The following is an 18,264-nucleotide window of genomic DNA, read 5'->3' as shown; positions in this document are numbered from 1 at the left end:
CTTGCTCCAGCATGAAAACATCCATTAACCATAACTCTTTGTTTCCTATCACTCAGCCAATTCTGCGCCATAGTGTTACTGTCTCTTTTATTCCAGGAGCTCTAACTTCACTCACAAGTCTGTTGTGTGGCAATGTATCAAACGCCTTTTGGAAGTCAACAGCATTGCCTTCATGAACCCTCTCTATCAACTCTTCAAACTACTCCAGCAAATTAGTTAAACATGATGTCTCTTAAGAAATCCATGCTTTCCTTAATTATCCAGCATTTGCCCATGTGTCTATTAATTTTGTCCCTAATTATTGTTTCTAGAAGTTTCCCCACTACCAAAGTCAAACTGACTGGCCTGTAGTTGCTGGGCTTATCTTTACACCCTTTTTTGAACAAGGATGTAATGTTAGCAAATCTCCAGTCCCCCAGGACTACCTGAATCTCAGGAAGACTGAAAAATTATGGCCAGTGCCTCTGCAATTCCCACTCATTTCTCTCAGTTTCCTTGGAGACATCTCATCCAGTCCCGGTGCCTTATCAGCTTTACGTACAGATAACGTATCCAATACCACCTTCTCTTCAATTTTAAATCCATATAGCGTCTGAATTACATCCTTTTTCACCATGGCCTGGCTGGAATCCTCTTGCTTGGTAAAGACACATACAAAGCATTCAGTATCTCAGCAATGCCCTCGGCTTCCATGTGTAAATCCCCTATTTGGTCCCTAATAGGCCCTTCTCCTCTTTTTATTATTTATATGCCTATACAAGACTTTGGGATTCCCTTTTATGTTAGCTGCCAGTCTCTTTTCATACTCTCTTTTTGCTTCGTCCCCTCTGCTCTGAACCTTCTATATTTAGCTTGGTTTTCAATTCTATTTTTGACCTGACACTTGTCAGAAGCAAACTTTTTCTTCTTTATCTTCATTGCTATGTCCTTTGTCATCCGGGGAGCTCTGGATTTGTTTACCCTACCTTTCCCTTTTGAATGAATGTACCTTGACTCTGCCCGAATCATCTCTTCTTTGAAGGAAGCCCAGTGATCAGCTACCATTTATCCCGCCAACCTTCGATTCCAATTTATTTTGCCCAGATCCATTCTTACCCATTGAAGTTAGCTTTCCCCCAGTTAATTATTCTTACTCTGGACTGCTCTTTATTCTTTTCCATTGTCAGCCTAAGCATTATGATACAATGATCACTGTCCCCTAAATGTTCTCCTACTGACACTTCATACTCTTAGCACACCTCATTTCCAAGAACAGGCCTAGCAGTGCCTCCAACCTCGTTGAACTGGGAACATACCGAAGAAAATTTAAACACTCTGGGACCTCTTGTCCCTCTCTGCCCTTTACACTACGACTATCCCAATCTATATTTGGATAAAGTCCCCCATTATAAGTACTTCATAATTTATGCACCTCTCTATAATTTCTTTGCAAATTTGTTCACCTACATCCTTCTCACTAGTTGGTGGGAAATTATGCAGCATTTATAAAAAGGTCCTGGCAGACCCCATCTGGGGTTCAGTTCTGAGCACCATAGCTCAGGAAGGTTACTTTGACTTGGAGGAGATGCAGCACAGATCCAACAGAACATTACTCCAGGGTTCAGTTATAGTTAAGTGTTGCATAAACTTGCCTTGCTCTGAGTTTAGAAGGCTCAGGGGTGACTTAACGTGTTTAAAACATTACATGGGCTTGATTGGGTAGATAGAGAAGAAACTACTTCTTTTGATGGGGCAAACAAGATGGAGGGGACATAATTTAAAAATTAGAGTTAGAGAATTTAGGAGGGAAAATCAGGAGGCACTTTTTCACACAAACAGTAGAGGGAAGTCTCCCTCAAAAATCTGGGGAGCAACTAGAGTTTGAGGTTTAGATATATTTGGTTGAGTAAGGGTGTCAAGTGCTTAAGTGAGTAAATTCGGCTGTGAGGGACATTTTAGCCATGATCTCACTGAATGATACAAAAGGCTCTTGGCCTCCTCCTGTTTGTACGTTCTATCGTGCATTCTCATTTGCTCCTTCATCTATCACCCAAAGGTGCCAAATCATGGATTCCCAAATAGCCCCTCTGGTCCTGCCGAACGCCTGTTCTTCACATGCTGTGTCAGTAGGCTATATGGCTGGGGGAGGGTGCCTAGGATAGGGCAAGGGTAGACAATAGTTAATTCCAATCCCATTCTCATTTGTCATCCAAACACACACACTTCTCAGCTGGCTCTTTGGGTCAGAGAAGTTGTGGTTGATTTTCAAGTCTCTCCAGGTTACTGATGTTATCATTGCTCCCTTTGCAGAACTGTTCTTTTACCTTCAGTGTGTCTTGATACATTACTCTTACTTCCTAAACTCTGAAACAAACTGTCGTTTTCAAAGGATTCATTCTAAACGCACCTGGCTGGGGCCTTGTCTGCTTCGATCTCCTCCAACTTTGCGTAAATTTCTGTTAGTTTGCCGCTCTCTGTACCATCACTCCTATAAGAGAAAGTCACAAGAACAGTTAGATCTGCAGCTTGCAAGTTGAACTCCAACGTTACTAACTCAAAGGTAATATACATCTTTTCTTTACCCATTTTCTCTCCACTAGAACTTACACTGCAATACAGTATGTGATGTGCTAGATACCCTAATCACTCCAGTTTAATGATTGTGTTTCACGTCCAAGAGCATTGACAAGCAGTACAAAGCCAAGCCCAATCCCACACTCATTTGACCGTCACACCCACACTTTCTCATCTGGACAACACCGTCCAAACCCACGACCTCTTCCACCCAGAAAGACAAGGGCAGCAAAAGCGCGGGAGCACCACCACCTACAAGTTCCCTTCCATGGTACACACCATGCTGACTTCAAACTAAATCGCCATTCCTTCATTGCCGCTGGGTCAAAATCCTGGAACTCTCACTCAAACCCAAACAGCTCTGTGGATGTACCTACACCTTGTGAAATGCAGCTGTTCAAGGTGGCAGCTCACCACCTTCTTCTCAAGGGCAATAAATACTGGCCAAGCCAGTGATGCTCACATCCCAGGAACAAATAAACAATAAATAGGGGGGTCACTGGAGCATTAACCCCAAGCTGGTGTGCCTGTGCCCTTCCCTTGCTCAGGTGGCATTTAGATCAGTACTAGCACCTAAGGAAATCCAACTGGAGGTCAAATTTGGGATTTTCTTCTCTTTATGTTGCAGCTTCATACTGACTACCAACTGAGAAACTGGGGCTCTTCTGTTTGTAATAGCTGACTTCAATTCATGTGTTTCTCTGAAGTTTGCAAAGCTGGGCAAAATGCCAAGTTCCGTGAAGCTCACCACAGCTTCAGGGGAGCCAGATTACTAAGTGGACCAAAAAAAGAGGCAAAGGCAGCCCTTAATTTGATAGGGCTCTTCTCACACAGGTATTGAACAGCTGAAGTCAAAGAGTACCAATCAAAGCACGTGAATAAAGCACTTCATTTCCCCTTAGAACAGAATGCTTGCTGTAGCAAATGATTCATTTCTCATTGATATGAGAGCTGCTAAACGGGAATGACCGGATGAAATCTTTTCGCTGACTGAAATCCACTGCAGCAGATACAGTTTTTCTTCAATTCTTCAACTGTAACTATTGTAAATCTAATGTATCGATGCTACTAATAATTTAGAGCTTAATAAATCTGTTTGGCTGTTTACAGCCCAAATCATGGTCCATTGAGTGCTTATTCTACTGCCTCAAAGTTAAGAAAGATTGTGAGATAAAAGCAGTAAGCAAAGATACAGTGATGACTCCCTTTTGTGTTTTAATTAGCCTTGGCATGGAGGTAGCACTCAGCCAGGGTCAGAAGGTTGTGGGCTCAGACTTCACTGCAAAGTCCCAGTCACGTAGCATTCTAAACTCGAGTCTAAAGTACAGAAACAGGTCTACACAGACATTTATGCTCCACATGAGCCTCCTCCCAATTCAAATTCAACCCTAACAGCATATCCTTCTAATAAATAACGGCTAATGAATAATGACCAGGACATAGAATAATAGAATTATAAAATGGTTGCTGCACAGTAGGCTATTCAGCCCATTATGTCCATACCAGCTCCCTGCTCGTCCCACTCCCCAACCCTTTCCTTGTAGCCCTGCAAATTATTTCTCTTCGGGTGTTTACCCAACTCTCTTTTGAAAGCTCAGACTGAATCTGCCACCACCACACTCTCGGGCAGTGCATTCCAGATTCGAACCATTCCCTGCATTATAAAAAAGCTCTTCATGTTGCCATTGGTTCTTTTGTCAATTACCTTAAATTGGTAACTCTGGGTTCTTGATCCTTCCACCTATGTGGACAGTTTTTCTCTATTTATTCTGTTTAGACCCCTCATGATTCTGAGTACCTCTATCAAATCTCCTTTTAGTCTTCTCCTCTCTATGGACTACACAGCTTCGCCAATCTATCCTTGTAACAGAAGTCCTTCATCCCTGGAACCATCCATGTGAATCTTTTGTGTACCCTGCTGAATGCCTTGCATTCTTCCTAGAGTGTGATGTCCAGAATTTTTAAATTTTTAAAAATTCTTTCATGGGGCTTGGGTGTTACTGGGAAGGCCAACATTTGTTGCCCGTCCCCAATTGCCCTTGAGTAGGTGGCGAGTTGCCTTCTTGAACCACTGCAGTCTATCCAGTGCAGGTACACCCACAGTGCTAATGGCTTGGTACAACTGAATGGCTTGCTAGGACATTTCAGAGGGCAGCTTAAAAGTCAACCACATTGATGTGTCTCTGGAGTCAGATGTAGGCCGGACCAGGTAAAGATGGATAATTTCCTTCCCCAAAGGACATAAGTGAACCAGATGGTTTTTTTATAATAATCGTGATGATCTCATGGCCAACATTAATGTGGTTAGCTTTCAGTTCCATATGTTTATTATTAATTAAATTTATTAACTAGTTTAATATAAATTCCACCAGCTGCCATGAAGGGATTTGAACCCATGTCCCTATGACATTAGCTTGGACCTCTGAATTATATTCGAAGCCAAAGCAGTGTTTTATAAAGGTTCATCACCCTTACTGGCTTTTGTACTCTATATCTGTCCTGGGGAGAAATAACATACTTGGTTTAACACCTCATCCAAAGACAACACCTGCAATAGTGCAGCACCTCGTAATATATCAGATTACCAGTCTATAGTTTGTGCTCAAGTCCCTGGAGCGAAATTGGAATCCACAATCTATTGACTTCAGAGTCGAGAGTGTTACCACTCAGGCAGGCTCACAACGTACTGAGGGAGTGCAACACTGTCTTTTGGATGAAACATGAAACCAATGGCTCACTGCTGTTTACAAATTCAAGAAGATGGCTCACCACCACCTTCTCAAAGGAAATTAGTGATGGACAATAAATGCTGGCCTAACAGTGAAGCCCACAAACAGTGAAAGAATAAAATAAGGGCTGCCATGTTTCCCAGAACAAGATAGGGACCATAATTCTCCAGTGCCTCATTGGCTTGAAGCACTTTGGAATATCCTGAGCCCGTGAAAGGCAAGACAGAAATGCAGGTTCTGCATAAATATTGGGCTTGTATCAAATTACATAGATAGTAGACAGGTTAGAAGCACAAGCCAGCCTATTGGAACCAAGAGCTCATCTACAGGAGTGTTCTGAGGTTTTGAACCCGACGGAAAAAAACCTCTGGTATATGAATATAAAAGGGCCAACACATGGGCCATGAGACTGGATCAGGGAGGGCCCTCAATCATCAAGCAGGGTAGTTCAGAGAGAAACCCAGTCGTCTGAGCGCTGCACGTTTACAGAGCCCTTGTGCCTTTTTTCTGTGGATCTTTACTTACACGCCACTGTTCAGCTTTGCAGTCAGTTCTTTCTCTGCCTTCAGCAGGCTTTCACGCACCGTGTCGCACTCTAGCACACTCTGAAGTGCCTGTGTTTCATCACCCACCACTTCCTGCTCCACGTGCAAGATGCTGATGTGTGAAGGGATGCGTAGACTCCGCGCCGACATCATCTTCAGCAGCGTAGTTTTCCCCAAGCCATTCCGACCAACCAAGCCATAACGTCTGCCATAAGCAAGGTGCAAATCAGCACCAGTAAGTAAGCTCCTGAAATTAAGAGAGATTGAAAAAATTTTAAATACTGTTGTTTTCCCCAATATTTTAATAGGTTCAAATAACTTTTAGTAACTTCCAAATGGAAATTGGATAAATAATTGAAGAGGAAAAATGTGCAAAGCTGTAAATGAGAGAAGCGAAGGGCAAATTGGGTTGCTCTTTCATAGCATCAACTTGGGCACAAAGGGCTGAATGGCTCCCTTTTGTGCTGTATGATTCTATGGAGAAGCGTTTGTCCAATTCCTTCTTAAAAATTGCTATTGAATCTGCTACCACCTGTCCTTTCAGGCAGTGCATTCCAGGTCACAGCCACAAAATTGTTACAGTGCAGGAGGAAGTCATTCGGCCCATCATGTCTGCACCGGCTGTCAGAATGAGCACTACGACTCAGTGCCATTCTCCTGCCTTTTCCCCGTAACCCCGCACATTGTTTCTATTTAAATAATCATCTAATGCCCGCTTCAATGCCTTGATTGAACGTGCCTCTACCACAATTCCAGGCAGCGCATTCCAGACCCAAAGCACTCGCTGTGTTAAAAACTTTTTTCCTCACATCGCATTGCTTCTTTTGCAAATCACTTCAAATCTGTGCCCTCTCATTCTGAATCCTTTTACAAGCGGGAACAGTTTCTCCCCATCTACTCTGTCCAGCCCCCTCATGATTTTGAGCACCTCTATCAAATCCCCTCTCCAAAGACAACAGTCCCAACTTCTCCAATCTATCTTCATAACTGAAGTTTCTCATCCTTGGAACCAGTCTTGTGAACCTCTTCTGCAACACCCCTTTCTAAAGTGTGGCGCCCAGAACTGTACACAATACTCCTACCAAGGTCTCACGACTGTCCTTTACAAGTTCAGCACAACCTCCTTCCTCTTGCACTCTATGCCCCTATTAATAAAGCCCAGGAAAGTGTACGCTTTATTAATTGCTCTCCACCTGTCCGGCCACCTTTAATGACTTATGCACACGTACAGCCAGGACCCTCTGTTCCTGCACCCCCTATAGTGTTGTACCCCTTATGTTATACTGTCTCGCCATGTTCTTCTTACCAAAATGAATCACCTACACTTCTCTGCATTGAACTTCATCTGCCACCTATCTGCCCACTCCACCAACTTGTCTATGTCCTTTTGAAGTTCTACACTGCCCTCCTCGGCAGTTTACAATGCTTCCAAGTTTTGTACCATTTGCAAACTTTGAATTTGTTCCCTGCAGACCAAGATCTATATTATTAATATATATCAGGAAAAGCAAGGGTCCCAATACCAACCCCTGGGGAACTCCACTACAAACCTTCTTCCAGCCTGAAAAATATCCATTGAACCATTACCCTCTGTTTCCTATTACTCAGCCAATTTTGTATCCATGTTGCTACTGTCCCTTTTATTCTAAGAGCTATAACTTTTTGCACAAGTCTGTCGTGCAGCACTGTGTTGAATGCCTTTTGGAAGTCCACGTACACCATGTCAACAGCATTGCCCTCATTAACCCTCTCTGTTACCTCTTAAAAAAAGTTCCAGCAAGTTAGTTAACCATGATTTCCCCTTTCCAAATCCATGCTGACTCTTCCTAATCAACCCACATTTTTCCACCTAGCAATTAATTCCATCCTGAATAATTGTTTCTAGATGCTTCCCCACCACCGAAGTTAAACCGACTGGTCTGTAATTGCTGGGCTTACCCTTATAACCTTTTTTGAACAAGGGCATAATGTTTGTAATTCTCCAGTCCACTGGCACCTCCCCCAAGTCTAGGGAAGGCTGCAATTTCCACTCCCTTCAACGTCCTTGGATGCATCTCATCCAGTCCCGGTGCCTTGTCAACTTTAAGTGCCGACAGTTTATCCAACACTTCCTCCATATCAATTTTGAGCCTTTGTAGTGACAGTGTTTCCTCCTCTGTCACCGTGGCCTGGATAGCATCTGCTTCCTTGGTAAAGACAGATGCAAAGTATTCATTTACCACCTCAGCCATGCCCTCTGCCTCCATGTGCAGATCCATCCCTAGTTGGCCCTACTCCTTCTTTTACCACCCTTTTACTATTTATGTGCCTATAGAAGACTTTGGGATTCCCCTTTATTTCAGCTGCCAGTCTTTTCTCCTAATCCTTCTTTGCTTCTCTTATTTGCTTCTTCACCTCTGCTCTGAACCTTCTGCATTAAGTTTGATTCCCAATTGTATTTTCTACCTGACACCTGTCATAAGCACATTTTTTCTTCTTTATCTTAATTTCTATCTGTTTTTTCATCTAGGGGTCTCTGGATTTGCTTGCCCTATCTTCCCCTTCTGAAGGAATATACCTTGACTGTGCCCAAATCATTTCTTCTTTGAAGGTAGCCCATTGTTCAGCTACAGGTTTTTCCCACCAACCTTGAGTTCCAGTCTATCTGGTCCAGCTCCATTCTTGCCTCATTGAAGTTTGCTCTCCCCCAGTTAATTATTCTTACTTTGGATTGTCCATTTTCCTTTTCTACCATCATCCTACATCTTATGATACAATGATCACCATTTCCAAGACCCAGGTCTAGCAGTGCCTCCTTTCTTGTTAGAGTGGACACATAATGCTGTAGAAAATTTTCCTGAACACACTCTAGGAACTCTTGCCCCTCTCGCACTTTACATTAACACTATCGCAGTCTATGTTCGAGTAACTAAAGTCGCCCATTATAACTACTCTATAATGTTTGCACGTCTCTGTAATTTCCCTGCAGATTTGTTCCTCTATATCCTTACCACTATTTGGTGATCTGTAGACTACACCAAGCAATGTAATGGCACCCTTTTTGTTCCTTAGCTCCAGCCAAATTGATTCTGTCTTTGAACCCTCTGGGACTTCATCTTTCTCCAGTACTGCAATGCTCTGCTTAACCAATGCAGCCACCCCACCTCCTTTTGACCTGCCCTATCTTTTCTAAACACCTTGTACCCAGGAATATTTAACACCCGGTTCTGCCCTTCCTTGAGCCAGGTCTCTGTTATCGTCACAACTTCATATTTTCACATGGCAATCTGCGCCTGTAACTCCCTAATCTTATTTACTATACTTGGTGCATTCACATACATGCATAGTAACCCTGATTTAGACTTCAACGCTTTCTCCCTCACTCTGACTCCACCTATTTACTACTCTTTATTCTAGTGCTATCTGTCTCTCCCAGTATTTTGTGCACCTTGGTATTCGCTCCTGGTTCCCATAACCCTGCCAAGTTAGTTTAAAGCGCCCCCCCAAGAGCATTAGCAAAACGCCCCAAAAGGAACTCAGACCTGGCTTTGTTCAGGTGCAACCCGTCTGGCTTACAAAGGTGCCATCTCCCCAGAGCCAAGCCCAGTGTCCCAGGAATCTAAAGCCTTCCCTCCTGCACCATCTGCCTTATCCTCCTAGTTCTGTACTCACTTGCACAGATTGCAACAACTCACTGCGCAGAAGTTGTCTCATTTTCCTCCTGGTTCTTTTGCCAATCATGATGAATGTATTTCTGGTTACTGACCGTCCTGCCAGTGCAAACTATTTGCTCTATCAAAGGCCTTCCATTTGGAACAACGTTTAAAAACTATTTTGAATACAACTAACTACTGACCAAATTCGGCCCTGCTAAAATGATGCTTTAGCAAGGGTCCAAACTGCTTCATCAATCAAAAGTAAAGAACACAAAGAACACATTGAACATGTTGGAGTTTTGTCAATGGTTCAGTGGGTGCTGTGAATCAGGTATATAGGCCAGGGAGGTTTCAACTTTGACCCCTGATACGCTCAGGATTCTCTGAGTTCAGCAGGCAACTCCGCATGGGCACCGGAACAGACTTGCACAAGTGCCTCTAGTGTAGCCAAGCAGGAGAGGGACTGGAGATAGAGGAAGCAGAAAAGGATTCCCAAGAGGTGTTTCAAGGAAGTTTTTGAGGATGGACAGAGATATTCCCAACATGTGTGAAAGCAATATAAGCAATTAAGGAGGTGGGAATTCACAATAGAGCAGAACCAAGCAGCATGGAGGATGTAAAAGCGTTGTCATGGTGCGATACATGAAGGTCGTGCCAAGGACTGCAGAGGAGGGTGCGCATTTTGAAAATCAATGGAGCCAGTGGACATCAGCAGGGGCTTGAAGTAATAGGTTTTTTTTACATTCATGGGATGTGGGCATCGCTGGTGGGGCCAGCATTTATTGCCCAATCCCTAACTGCCCTTGAGAAGGTGGGTGGTAGGCCTTCTTGAACCGCTGCAGTCCATGTGGTGTAGGTACACTCACAGTGCTTTTAGGAGAGAGAGTTCCAGGACTTTGACCCAGTGACAGTGAAGGAATGAAGGTATATTTCCAAGGCAGGATGGTGAGTGGCTTGGAGGGTAATTTTCAGGTGGTGGTGTTCCCATGTATCTGCTGCCTTTTTCTTTCTAAATGGTAGTGGTTGTAAGTTTGAAAGGTGCTGTCTAAGAAGCCTTGATGAGTTCCTACAGTGCATCTTGTACATGGTGCACACTGCTGCCACTGTAAATCAGTGTTGGGACGGATTGAATGTTTGTGGATGGGGTGCCAATCATGCGGACTGTTTTGTCCTAGATGGTGTTGAGCTTCTTGAGTGTTGCTGGAGTTGCACACATCCAGGAAAGTGGAGAGTAATCCATCACACTCTGACTTGTGTCTTGTAGATAGTGGACAGGCTTTGGGATGCAGGTATTAGAGTGTTGGATGAGGTGGAGTTCTCAGAGTGGACTTGAGGAGTTTGTAAGGGCAACACTGGGTAAAACTAGGCAAAGGATAATGAGTCAGAAGAGGATTCAGTGGGGTAAAGTGATATTGGGATGGAGACAGGACTTTGTTGGTGGTGATGGTAACAATCTGGATGAGAGATAAAAGCAAAATACTGCGGATGCTGGAAATCTGAAACAAAAACAAAAATAGCCACAAAAACTCAGCAGGTCTGACAGCACCTGCGGAGAGGAACAGAGTTAACGTTTCGAATCCATATGATTCTTCAGCAGAACATGAAGAGAGACTACATGTGAAATTCAGTGTTCAGCTCAGAGTCAAGCAGCACGCCACAGCTGCCAATCACTGGCCCAGACATGGACTCAGCAGCTCAGCAGATTGGGAACGCAAGATTTTAAATCAGAGACAACTCAACAAAGTAGAGGCAGGGGCAAGAGATTTAAAACTCAGACAGCTAGCATAATACAAAGAGAGAGATTTAAAGTCAAAGACTGTCCAGCAGGATACGTATAGGGAAAGGAAATTTAAAATCAGCAGCATATGCCGAGACTGTATTGAGGAGGGAGAGCGACCCTTTAAGTGTCACAGAATCATGAATGAAAGCAGCTGATAGGACTGCACTGGTTAGAAAGAGAAAGATCAAAGGGAAAACACAACAGATACAAAATTGCAGCACTTAAGAAGCTCAACACCATCCAGGACAAAGCAGTCGGCATGACTGGCACCCCATCCACAAACATTCAATCTGTCCCAACACAGTGGCAGCAGTGTGCACCATGTACAAGATGCACTGTCGGAACTCATCAAGGCTTCTTAATATTTAATAGCCGGGTGTGTCCGGTACGTGTGTTCAGAGTAATTAGTGTGACAAACACAAGCGGGCTGCAAAAAGGTGAAACCTTAAGTAGTAGCCTGCGCCTCTTCGTGCATTGCGAACCCAACTCATCCACTCACACCTTATTGTATTCCCTCAGCGCAGCTCATTGATGCTCACAGCAATAAAACCCCTGTGCCTCAGAGTTCTCCCTTCACGGAGCAGTATGGTGCACGAGTTTACTTCTCTGAGACACGAAGCAGTATGGTACACGAGTTTACTTCTCTGAGACACGGAGCAGTATGGTACACGAGTTTACTTCTCTGAGACACGGAGCAGTATGGTACACGAGTTTACTTCTCTGAGACACGAAGCAGTATGGTACACGAGTTTACTTCTCTGAGACACGGAGCAGTATGGTACACGAGTTTACTTCTCTGAGACACGGAGCAGTATGGTGCACGAGTTTACTTCTCTGAGACACGGAGCAATATGGTACACGAGTTTACTTCTCTGAGACATGGAGCAGTATGGTGCACGAGTTTACTTCTCTGAGACAGAAAAACATCTTACAAGTAAGTGGCAGGAATTAGTTTCTGTGGAAAGAGGAGGGGGTGGAACTGAGTGAAAATGCTACCATTAGATCTGTATAGATTGGTCAGAATGCATCACTGCACTCTCCCTCAATGCCTTTAAAATAACTCCCTAAAGGAGAGACAATATTGCATAATAAGGGGACCCTTTGCAAACCATCAGGGATACAGGGGAAATGGAGGGGACTAAAAACAGGACTAGGTCATATGGCCTCAAGTCTGCTCCACCATTTAATAAGATCATGACTGAATCTTGACTTTCCCACCCAACCTTTGATTAACAAGGGAGTCAAAGGTTATCGGGGGTAGGTGGAATGTGGAGTTGAAGCCACAATCAGATCAGCCCTGACTGAATGACAGACAGGCCTATTTCTGCTCCGAATGCGTATGTTCGTATCTCCATATACATCAATTTCCTTAAAGTCCAAGGGTCAATTGATCTAAGCCTAGAATATACTAAATGACTGAGCATCCATGGCCTCTGAGGTAGAGAATTCCAAAGACTCTCGACCTTCTGAGTAAGGAAATTTCTCAAGTCAATCCTAAATGGTTGGCCTCTTATCCTGAGTGTATGCTCCCTAATTCAGCACTCTCCAGCCAGGGGAAACAGCTTGCAATTATCTACCTTGTAAATCCCTCAGAATCTTATGTTTTCATGAGATCACCTCTTACTCTTCTAAACTCCAATAGTATAGGCCATTCTACTCAATCTCTCATCATCGGAGATCCTCTCAGCCCAGGAATCAATCTACTGAACCTTTGTTGTGCCTTTTCTAAGGCAAATATATCCTTTCTTAGGTATGGAGCCAAATATGTACACAATACCCCAGGTTGGTCTCACCAAAGTCCTGTACAATTTGGGCAAGGCTTCCTTAATCTTATACTCCAGCCCCCTTGCAATAAAGGCCAACATACCATTAGTCTTCCTAATTGCTTACTGCACCTGCATGTTAACTTTGAGTTTCTGTACAAGGGAACTCAAATCCCTTTGAAAATGAGCATTTTATAGTTTCTCACCATTTCAAAGATACAATATTCTTCCGAACCAAAAAGTGAGTAACATCCCAATTTCCCCCCCCCCCAAAATCATACTTCGCCTTTATTATTGAATTGTACTAAACTTGTTTATTTTGTTCAATTGTGAGACAATTCAAACAAGCACTGATGTAATTTTGCTGCAATTAAAACCCAAGAGGCTTTTGCTCTAAAAGAAACACACCTGGGAAAAGCTGAAGTTTGCAGGGGAGACATCTAGTGTAGAACAACTCTGGCACTGCAAACTTTCTCAGCACAAGAAGCCATTCAGCCCGAAGTGTTATAAGACAGCTATCAAAACAAGTTATTTAGCCCCATTCCCTTGAATTTTCCCCATTTTGTCAACTGTGTTCGAGCCAATTCCCTAAAATTTCCATTAGTAGAGGGGTCAATACCCAGATTTAAGGTAAGAGGTAGAGGGCTAAGAGGGGAGTTGAGGAGAAATTTTTTCACCCAGAGGGTGGTGGGAGTCTGGAACTCTCTGCCTGAAAGGGTGGTTGAGTCAGAAACTCTTGTAACATTTAAGAAGTATTTAGGTATTCACTTGCATTGCCATAGCCTCCAGGGCTATAGGCCAAGCGCTGGAAAATGTGATTAGTGTAGTCAGGTCTTTGTTGACCGGCATGGAGATGATAGGCCGAATAGCCTCCTTCTATGCTGTAAACGCCTATGAGTCTAATCTATCTACTTAGGTCCATTTCCCTGCCCTTTCCCCAGACCCTTCAAATATTTAGAAGCTGTTGTGGATTCTGCTTTCCCCACCATTACTGGTCAGTTGTTACACGGCCCAACAATTTGCTGCGCTTGAGAAGGCCAATTATGGATGGGCAATAAATACTGGCCTAGCCAGCAACGCCCAAATCCCATAAATGAATTTTTAAAAATTAATCGAGTGTTTTCATGAGTCTATGGCTGCACAGTGACATCACAAATCCCAGTCCGAATGGAGATGATTGGATAATTCCCCTGTTAATCATACCTGGAAACTGCACCACTCTAAGTGACTGTAATTGGTATTTATGCATACAAGTTGCATTAGATGACGATCTTCCAATCACTGCATTTTGCTGGAGAAATAATCCTGCTGTACTCGGGAGACAGTGCTGCAGTTTCGGTCATAAGTTCAGGGCCTCAAAATTAAAACAATAAGTCTCGCCCTGCTTCTAACTCACTGGCTGACCGGGTGTTAACATTCATTGTTAATTTATTCCTTTCTATACACCACTTACAAGTAATTAGCCATCCTGTGGTGCTCACTTCTTAATACAAGGTTTAAAATGCTCCACAGGGCATTTTAGCATATCCAATATCAAACTGCTTGTTCAAAAACTAATTAAGCACCTGATGATAGTTCCACTAAACATAATTCGCTTATTTGTCGCAGTAAAGGCTTCCTACAGGCCTGAATAGCCAAGTGGTTATGGTACTGGGTTTGAAACCCCAAGATCAAGAGTTCAAATCTCACAATGGCAAACTATGAAACAATGTAACTTCATCTGAAACAGATGGAAACAGGTTTACTCAAAAGAGTATCAAGAGTTCAAATCTCACAATGGAGAACTATGAAACAATGTAACTTCTTCTGGAAACAGATGGAAACGTGTTTGTACTCGAAAGAGTTACTGACAGATTCCCCTCTTTGCTTGGCGTAAATAGCCAAGTGGTTATGGTACTGGGTTTGTAACCCTAAGATCAAGAGTTCAAATCTCACAATGGCAAACCATGAAACAATGTAACTTCATCTGAAACAGATGGAAACGGGTTTGTACTCGAAAGAGTTACTTTAGGCCTAAATGGCCAAGTGGTTATGGTACTGGGTTTGTAACCCTAAGATCAAGAGTTCAAATCTCACAATGGCAAACTATGAAACAATGTAACTTCATCTGAAACAGATGGAAACAGGTTTACTCAAAAGATTATCAAGAGTTCAAATCTCACAATGGAGAACTATGAAACAATGTAACTTCATCTGAAACAGATGGAAACAGGTTTACTCAAAAGAGTATCAAGAGTTCAAATCTCACAATGGCAAACTATGAAACAATGTAACTTCATCTGTATAAACAGATGGAAACGTGTTTGTACTCGAAAGAGTTACATTAAAGGTTCCTTTAAACTTTGTCCTTGGTTTTACGGCTGACCTGAATTAGGGGCTGTGCCTGATTTATCCCAATTTTGTTGATTTGGTTTTCATTTAAAAGATTATCAAGAGTTCAAATCTCACAATGGCAAACTATGAAAACAATGTAACTTCATCTGAAACAGATGGAAACGGGTTTGTACTCGAAAGAGTTACAGAGGGTGCTAAGAGGTTTCTCAAGGGTTTCTGCCCCTAACTACCTCAATGTTGTGTAATTGAGCAGGGACGAGCAATTTTCCTGAGAGCAACAATGTCCCTGAAGGTAAGTGACCTGCCAGCAGGTGTGCTGGCATAGTGACAGATCAGTTCAAACATATGGATGCATGGGACTGGAAACAGTGGGAATTCCCAGGCTCATTCTGCTCCAAGGCCTGCAAACACTCATTTTGTAATCCAAGAACAGTTTTATGCTGCACGTACTGCTGACTGACAACACCTATAAGTGTGGGTTTTCAAACTGGGGTCTGTGGACACTGTGGGGTCGGCGGAGACTTTGCAGTGCCCTCTGCAAAATAATATGAAAGTGCTTGTGCCCACCCAGGACATCATGGTCAAGAGCAGTGAGTAAGCAAAATGAGCAGTGATCAGAGGCAGGCATGGTGCAAGCAGAGTGCGAAGAATGATTTCATGAATGCCAATGTCAAACATCACACCAAGGATAGACAGATTGTAATGAGAAGCAGGCTCATCCATCTCACTGAATGCCTGATTCTTTATCAGTATTATTAAAACACTGCTTACATGCAGTACTTACAATACAATACTCTATATGAATTCTCATTTGTATGGGAGGAGAGGGATCTGCAATTACTGATCCATTTAAAGAGGTTTCCTTTAACCAAAAATGCTCAAGAACTACTGACCTATAGGACAGCAGAAACACTGCTCTTGACCACTCCACTGTTGCTAAATTGTCAGACTGCTTATCTGGCATTCAGCACTGTACAAGCAGAAATTTCTTCAAATTAAAAACTGGGAATACCAAGGCCATCATCATTGGTGCCGTTAGAAACTCCACTGTCCAGCTGCTGACTCCACCCTGACAACTATCTGAGGCTGAATCTGACTCTTTGAAAACTTGGTGTCACATTTGACTCCAGGATGGCCTTTCAAACACTCATCCGCATCACAGAGTCAGTCCTACCCTCCCATTCCATCCCCGTAGCCCTGCAAGTTTATTTCCTTCAAGTGCTCACCAATTTCCTTTTATAATATTTGATTGTTTCTGCATCTACCACCCAGGTGGGTAAGAGTTTTCCAGGTCATTACTACTCGTCTCATAAATAAATTCCTTCTGCATCTCTTGCCCAAAACCTTAAATGTGTGGCCCCTAGATAATTTGTACCACCAGATAATAGGAAGCGTTTCTTCTGGTCTACCTTATCTAAGCCTGTCATAATTTTGTATACCTCTACCTAATGTCCTCTCAATCTCTTTCACTTCAAGGGGAACAACCCCAGCCTTTCCAACCTAATCTTGTAGCTAAAACTCCATATTCCTGGAACTGTTTTGCTAAATCTCTTCAGCACCATCTCAAGAGCCTCCATGTCTTTCCTAAAATGTGATGACCAGAACTGGATGTAATGCTCCAGTTGGGGACTAACCAGAGCTTTATAAAGGTTCAGAATATCACCAAGACTACCCATTTCTCCCTCCAGTATGTCAACCAACTCTGCCAATGTCTCAGCTCATCTGCGCTGAAAACCTCATTCATGCCTTCGTTCTCTCTTGGTTTGACTATTCCAGTGCAGTCCTGGTCTGCCTCCCACATTCGATCTTCCATAAACTTGAGGTTATCCAGATCTTAATTGCATCAAGTCCTGTTCCCCTGTCACCCCTGTGCTCAAGTCCTAGTCAAGCAATGTCTCGATTTTAAAATCCCCATCCTGCTTTTTAAATCCCTCCATTGCCTCACCCTCCCAATCTCTGCAAGATTCTCCAGATATCCTTTGGGATGTCTCTGCTAATATAAATCTGGCTTCTTGAACAAGACAAATTTTAATTGCTCTACGACAGATCATTGAACCTTCAGCTGTCTAGGCCATAAGCTAAAAAATTTGCCTCCTAAACCTTTCCAACTCACTAGCGCTCTTTCCTCTTTTAAGACAGTCCTTAGAAACCTACCTCTTTGACCAAGATTTTGACCATCTACCTTACATGGATCAGTGTCAAATTTTGCTTTATAACATAGTAAGGCATCCCAAAATGCTACTTAGGTATGTTGAAGGTCCCAAATAAATACAAGTTATTACTATTGCTGTATAAACATGGGAGGCCAGGACAAGAGAGGTACCTCTTCCATCATCCAATGGTCAAAGGAAAGGTACCAGAGCATCTCTCACACAATGGCCATTATATATACTTCGTAGGAATTGCTGGACAAAAATAAATCAAGGTCCATCTAGTTCACCTTCTACCATCTGGTAGTCACATGATACAACAATGGTTGGATAACATGACAATCAATCTCTATCAATTAGAACCAAATACGTTCAGTGTTCAGCAGCAGCGATACTCACCTGTCTCCATAGGAGACATCGAAATTCTCGATTTTAATATCGTACGACTTGTTCTTTCCTGAAGCTTCCAAGCGGCTTTCTTTCTTATTGGAAGCTTGGCTGGCTGAGGCTTCCTCAAGAACCCTGGAACAAATTAGAGTATAACCTTATGTCCAAAGGCTAACACAACTGAAAAGCCATTACTAGCCAAGCATCATTCACTGAATTATTTGTCATAGGCTACAATCACGAGTAGGATATTGTTAATGGGCCACTCTTGGAAGTGATGTGTTGATGCCCGCAATTCCCAACACTGCAAACTGCTGACCTCACCTATACCACCAGAGCAGTTTTTGAATAGCTGTCAATCATCCTAGACAAATAGAAGCTTTCTTGC

General features: G+C 43.0%; 1 protein-coding gene across 2 annotated transcripts in view; it reads right to left on the bottom strand.

The window, feature by feature from the left end:
* Positions 1-18,264, bottom strand: part of abcf3 (ATP-binding cassette, sub-family F (GCN20), member 3) — a 156,615-nt gene that overhangs the window by 75,728 nt on the left and 62,623 nt on the right. For both annotated transcript variants that reach the window (XM_041182848.1, XM_041182849.1), the window contains 3 exons: positions 17,889-18,011; positions 5,808-6,074; positions 2,387-2,467 (listed from right to left, as the gene is read on the bottom strand). In XM_041182848.1, the coding sequence (XP_041038782.1) occupies positions 2,387-2,467; positions 5,808-6,074; positions 17,889-18,011 (471 nt within the window). The remainder of the gene's footprint in view (positions 1-2,386; positions 2,468-5,807; positions 6,075-17,888; positions 18,012-18,264) is intronic.

Source organism: Carcharodon carcharias, chromosome 2 (genome assembly GCF_017639515.1).
Source record: "Carcharodon carcharias isolate sCarCar2 chromosome 2, sCarCar2.pri, whole genome shotgun sequence".
NCBI lineage: Eukaryota > Metazoa > Chordata > Chondrichthyes > Lamniformes > Lamnidae > Carcharodon > Carcharodon carcharias.
This window is presented reverse-complemented; position numbering and strand designations above follow the sequence as displayed.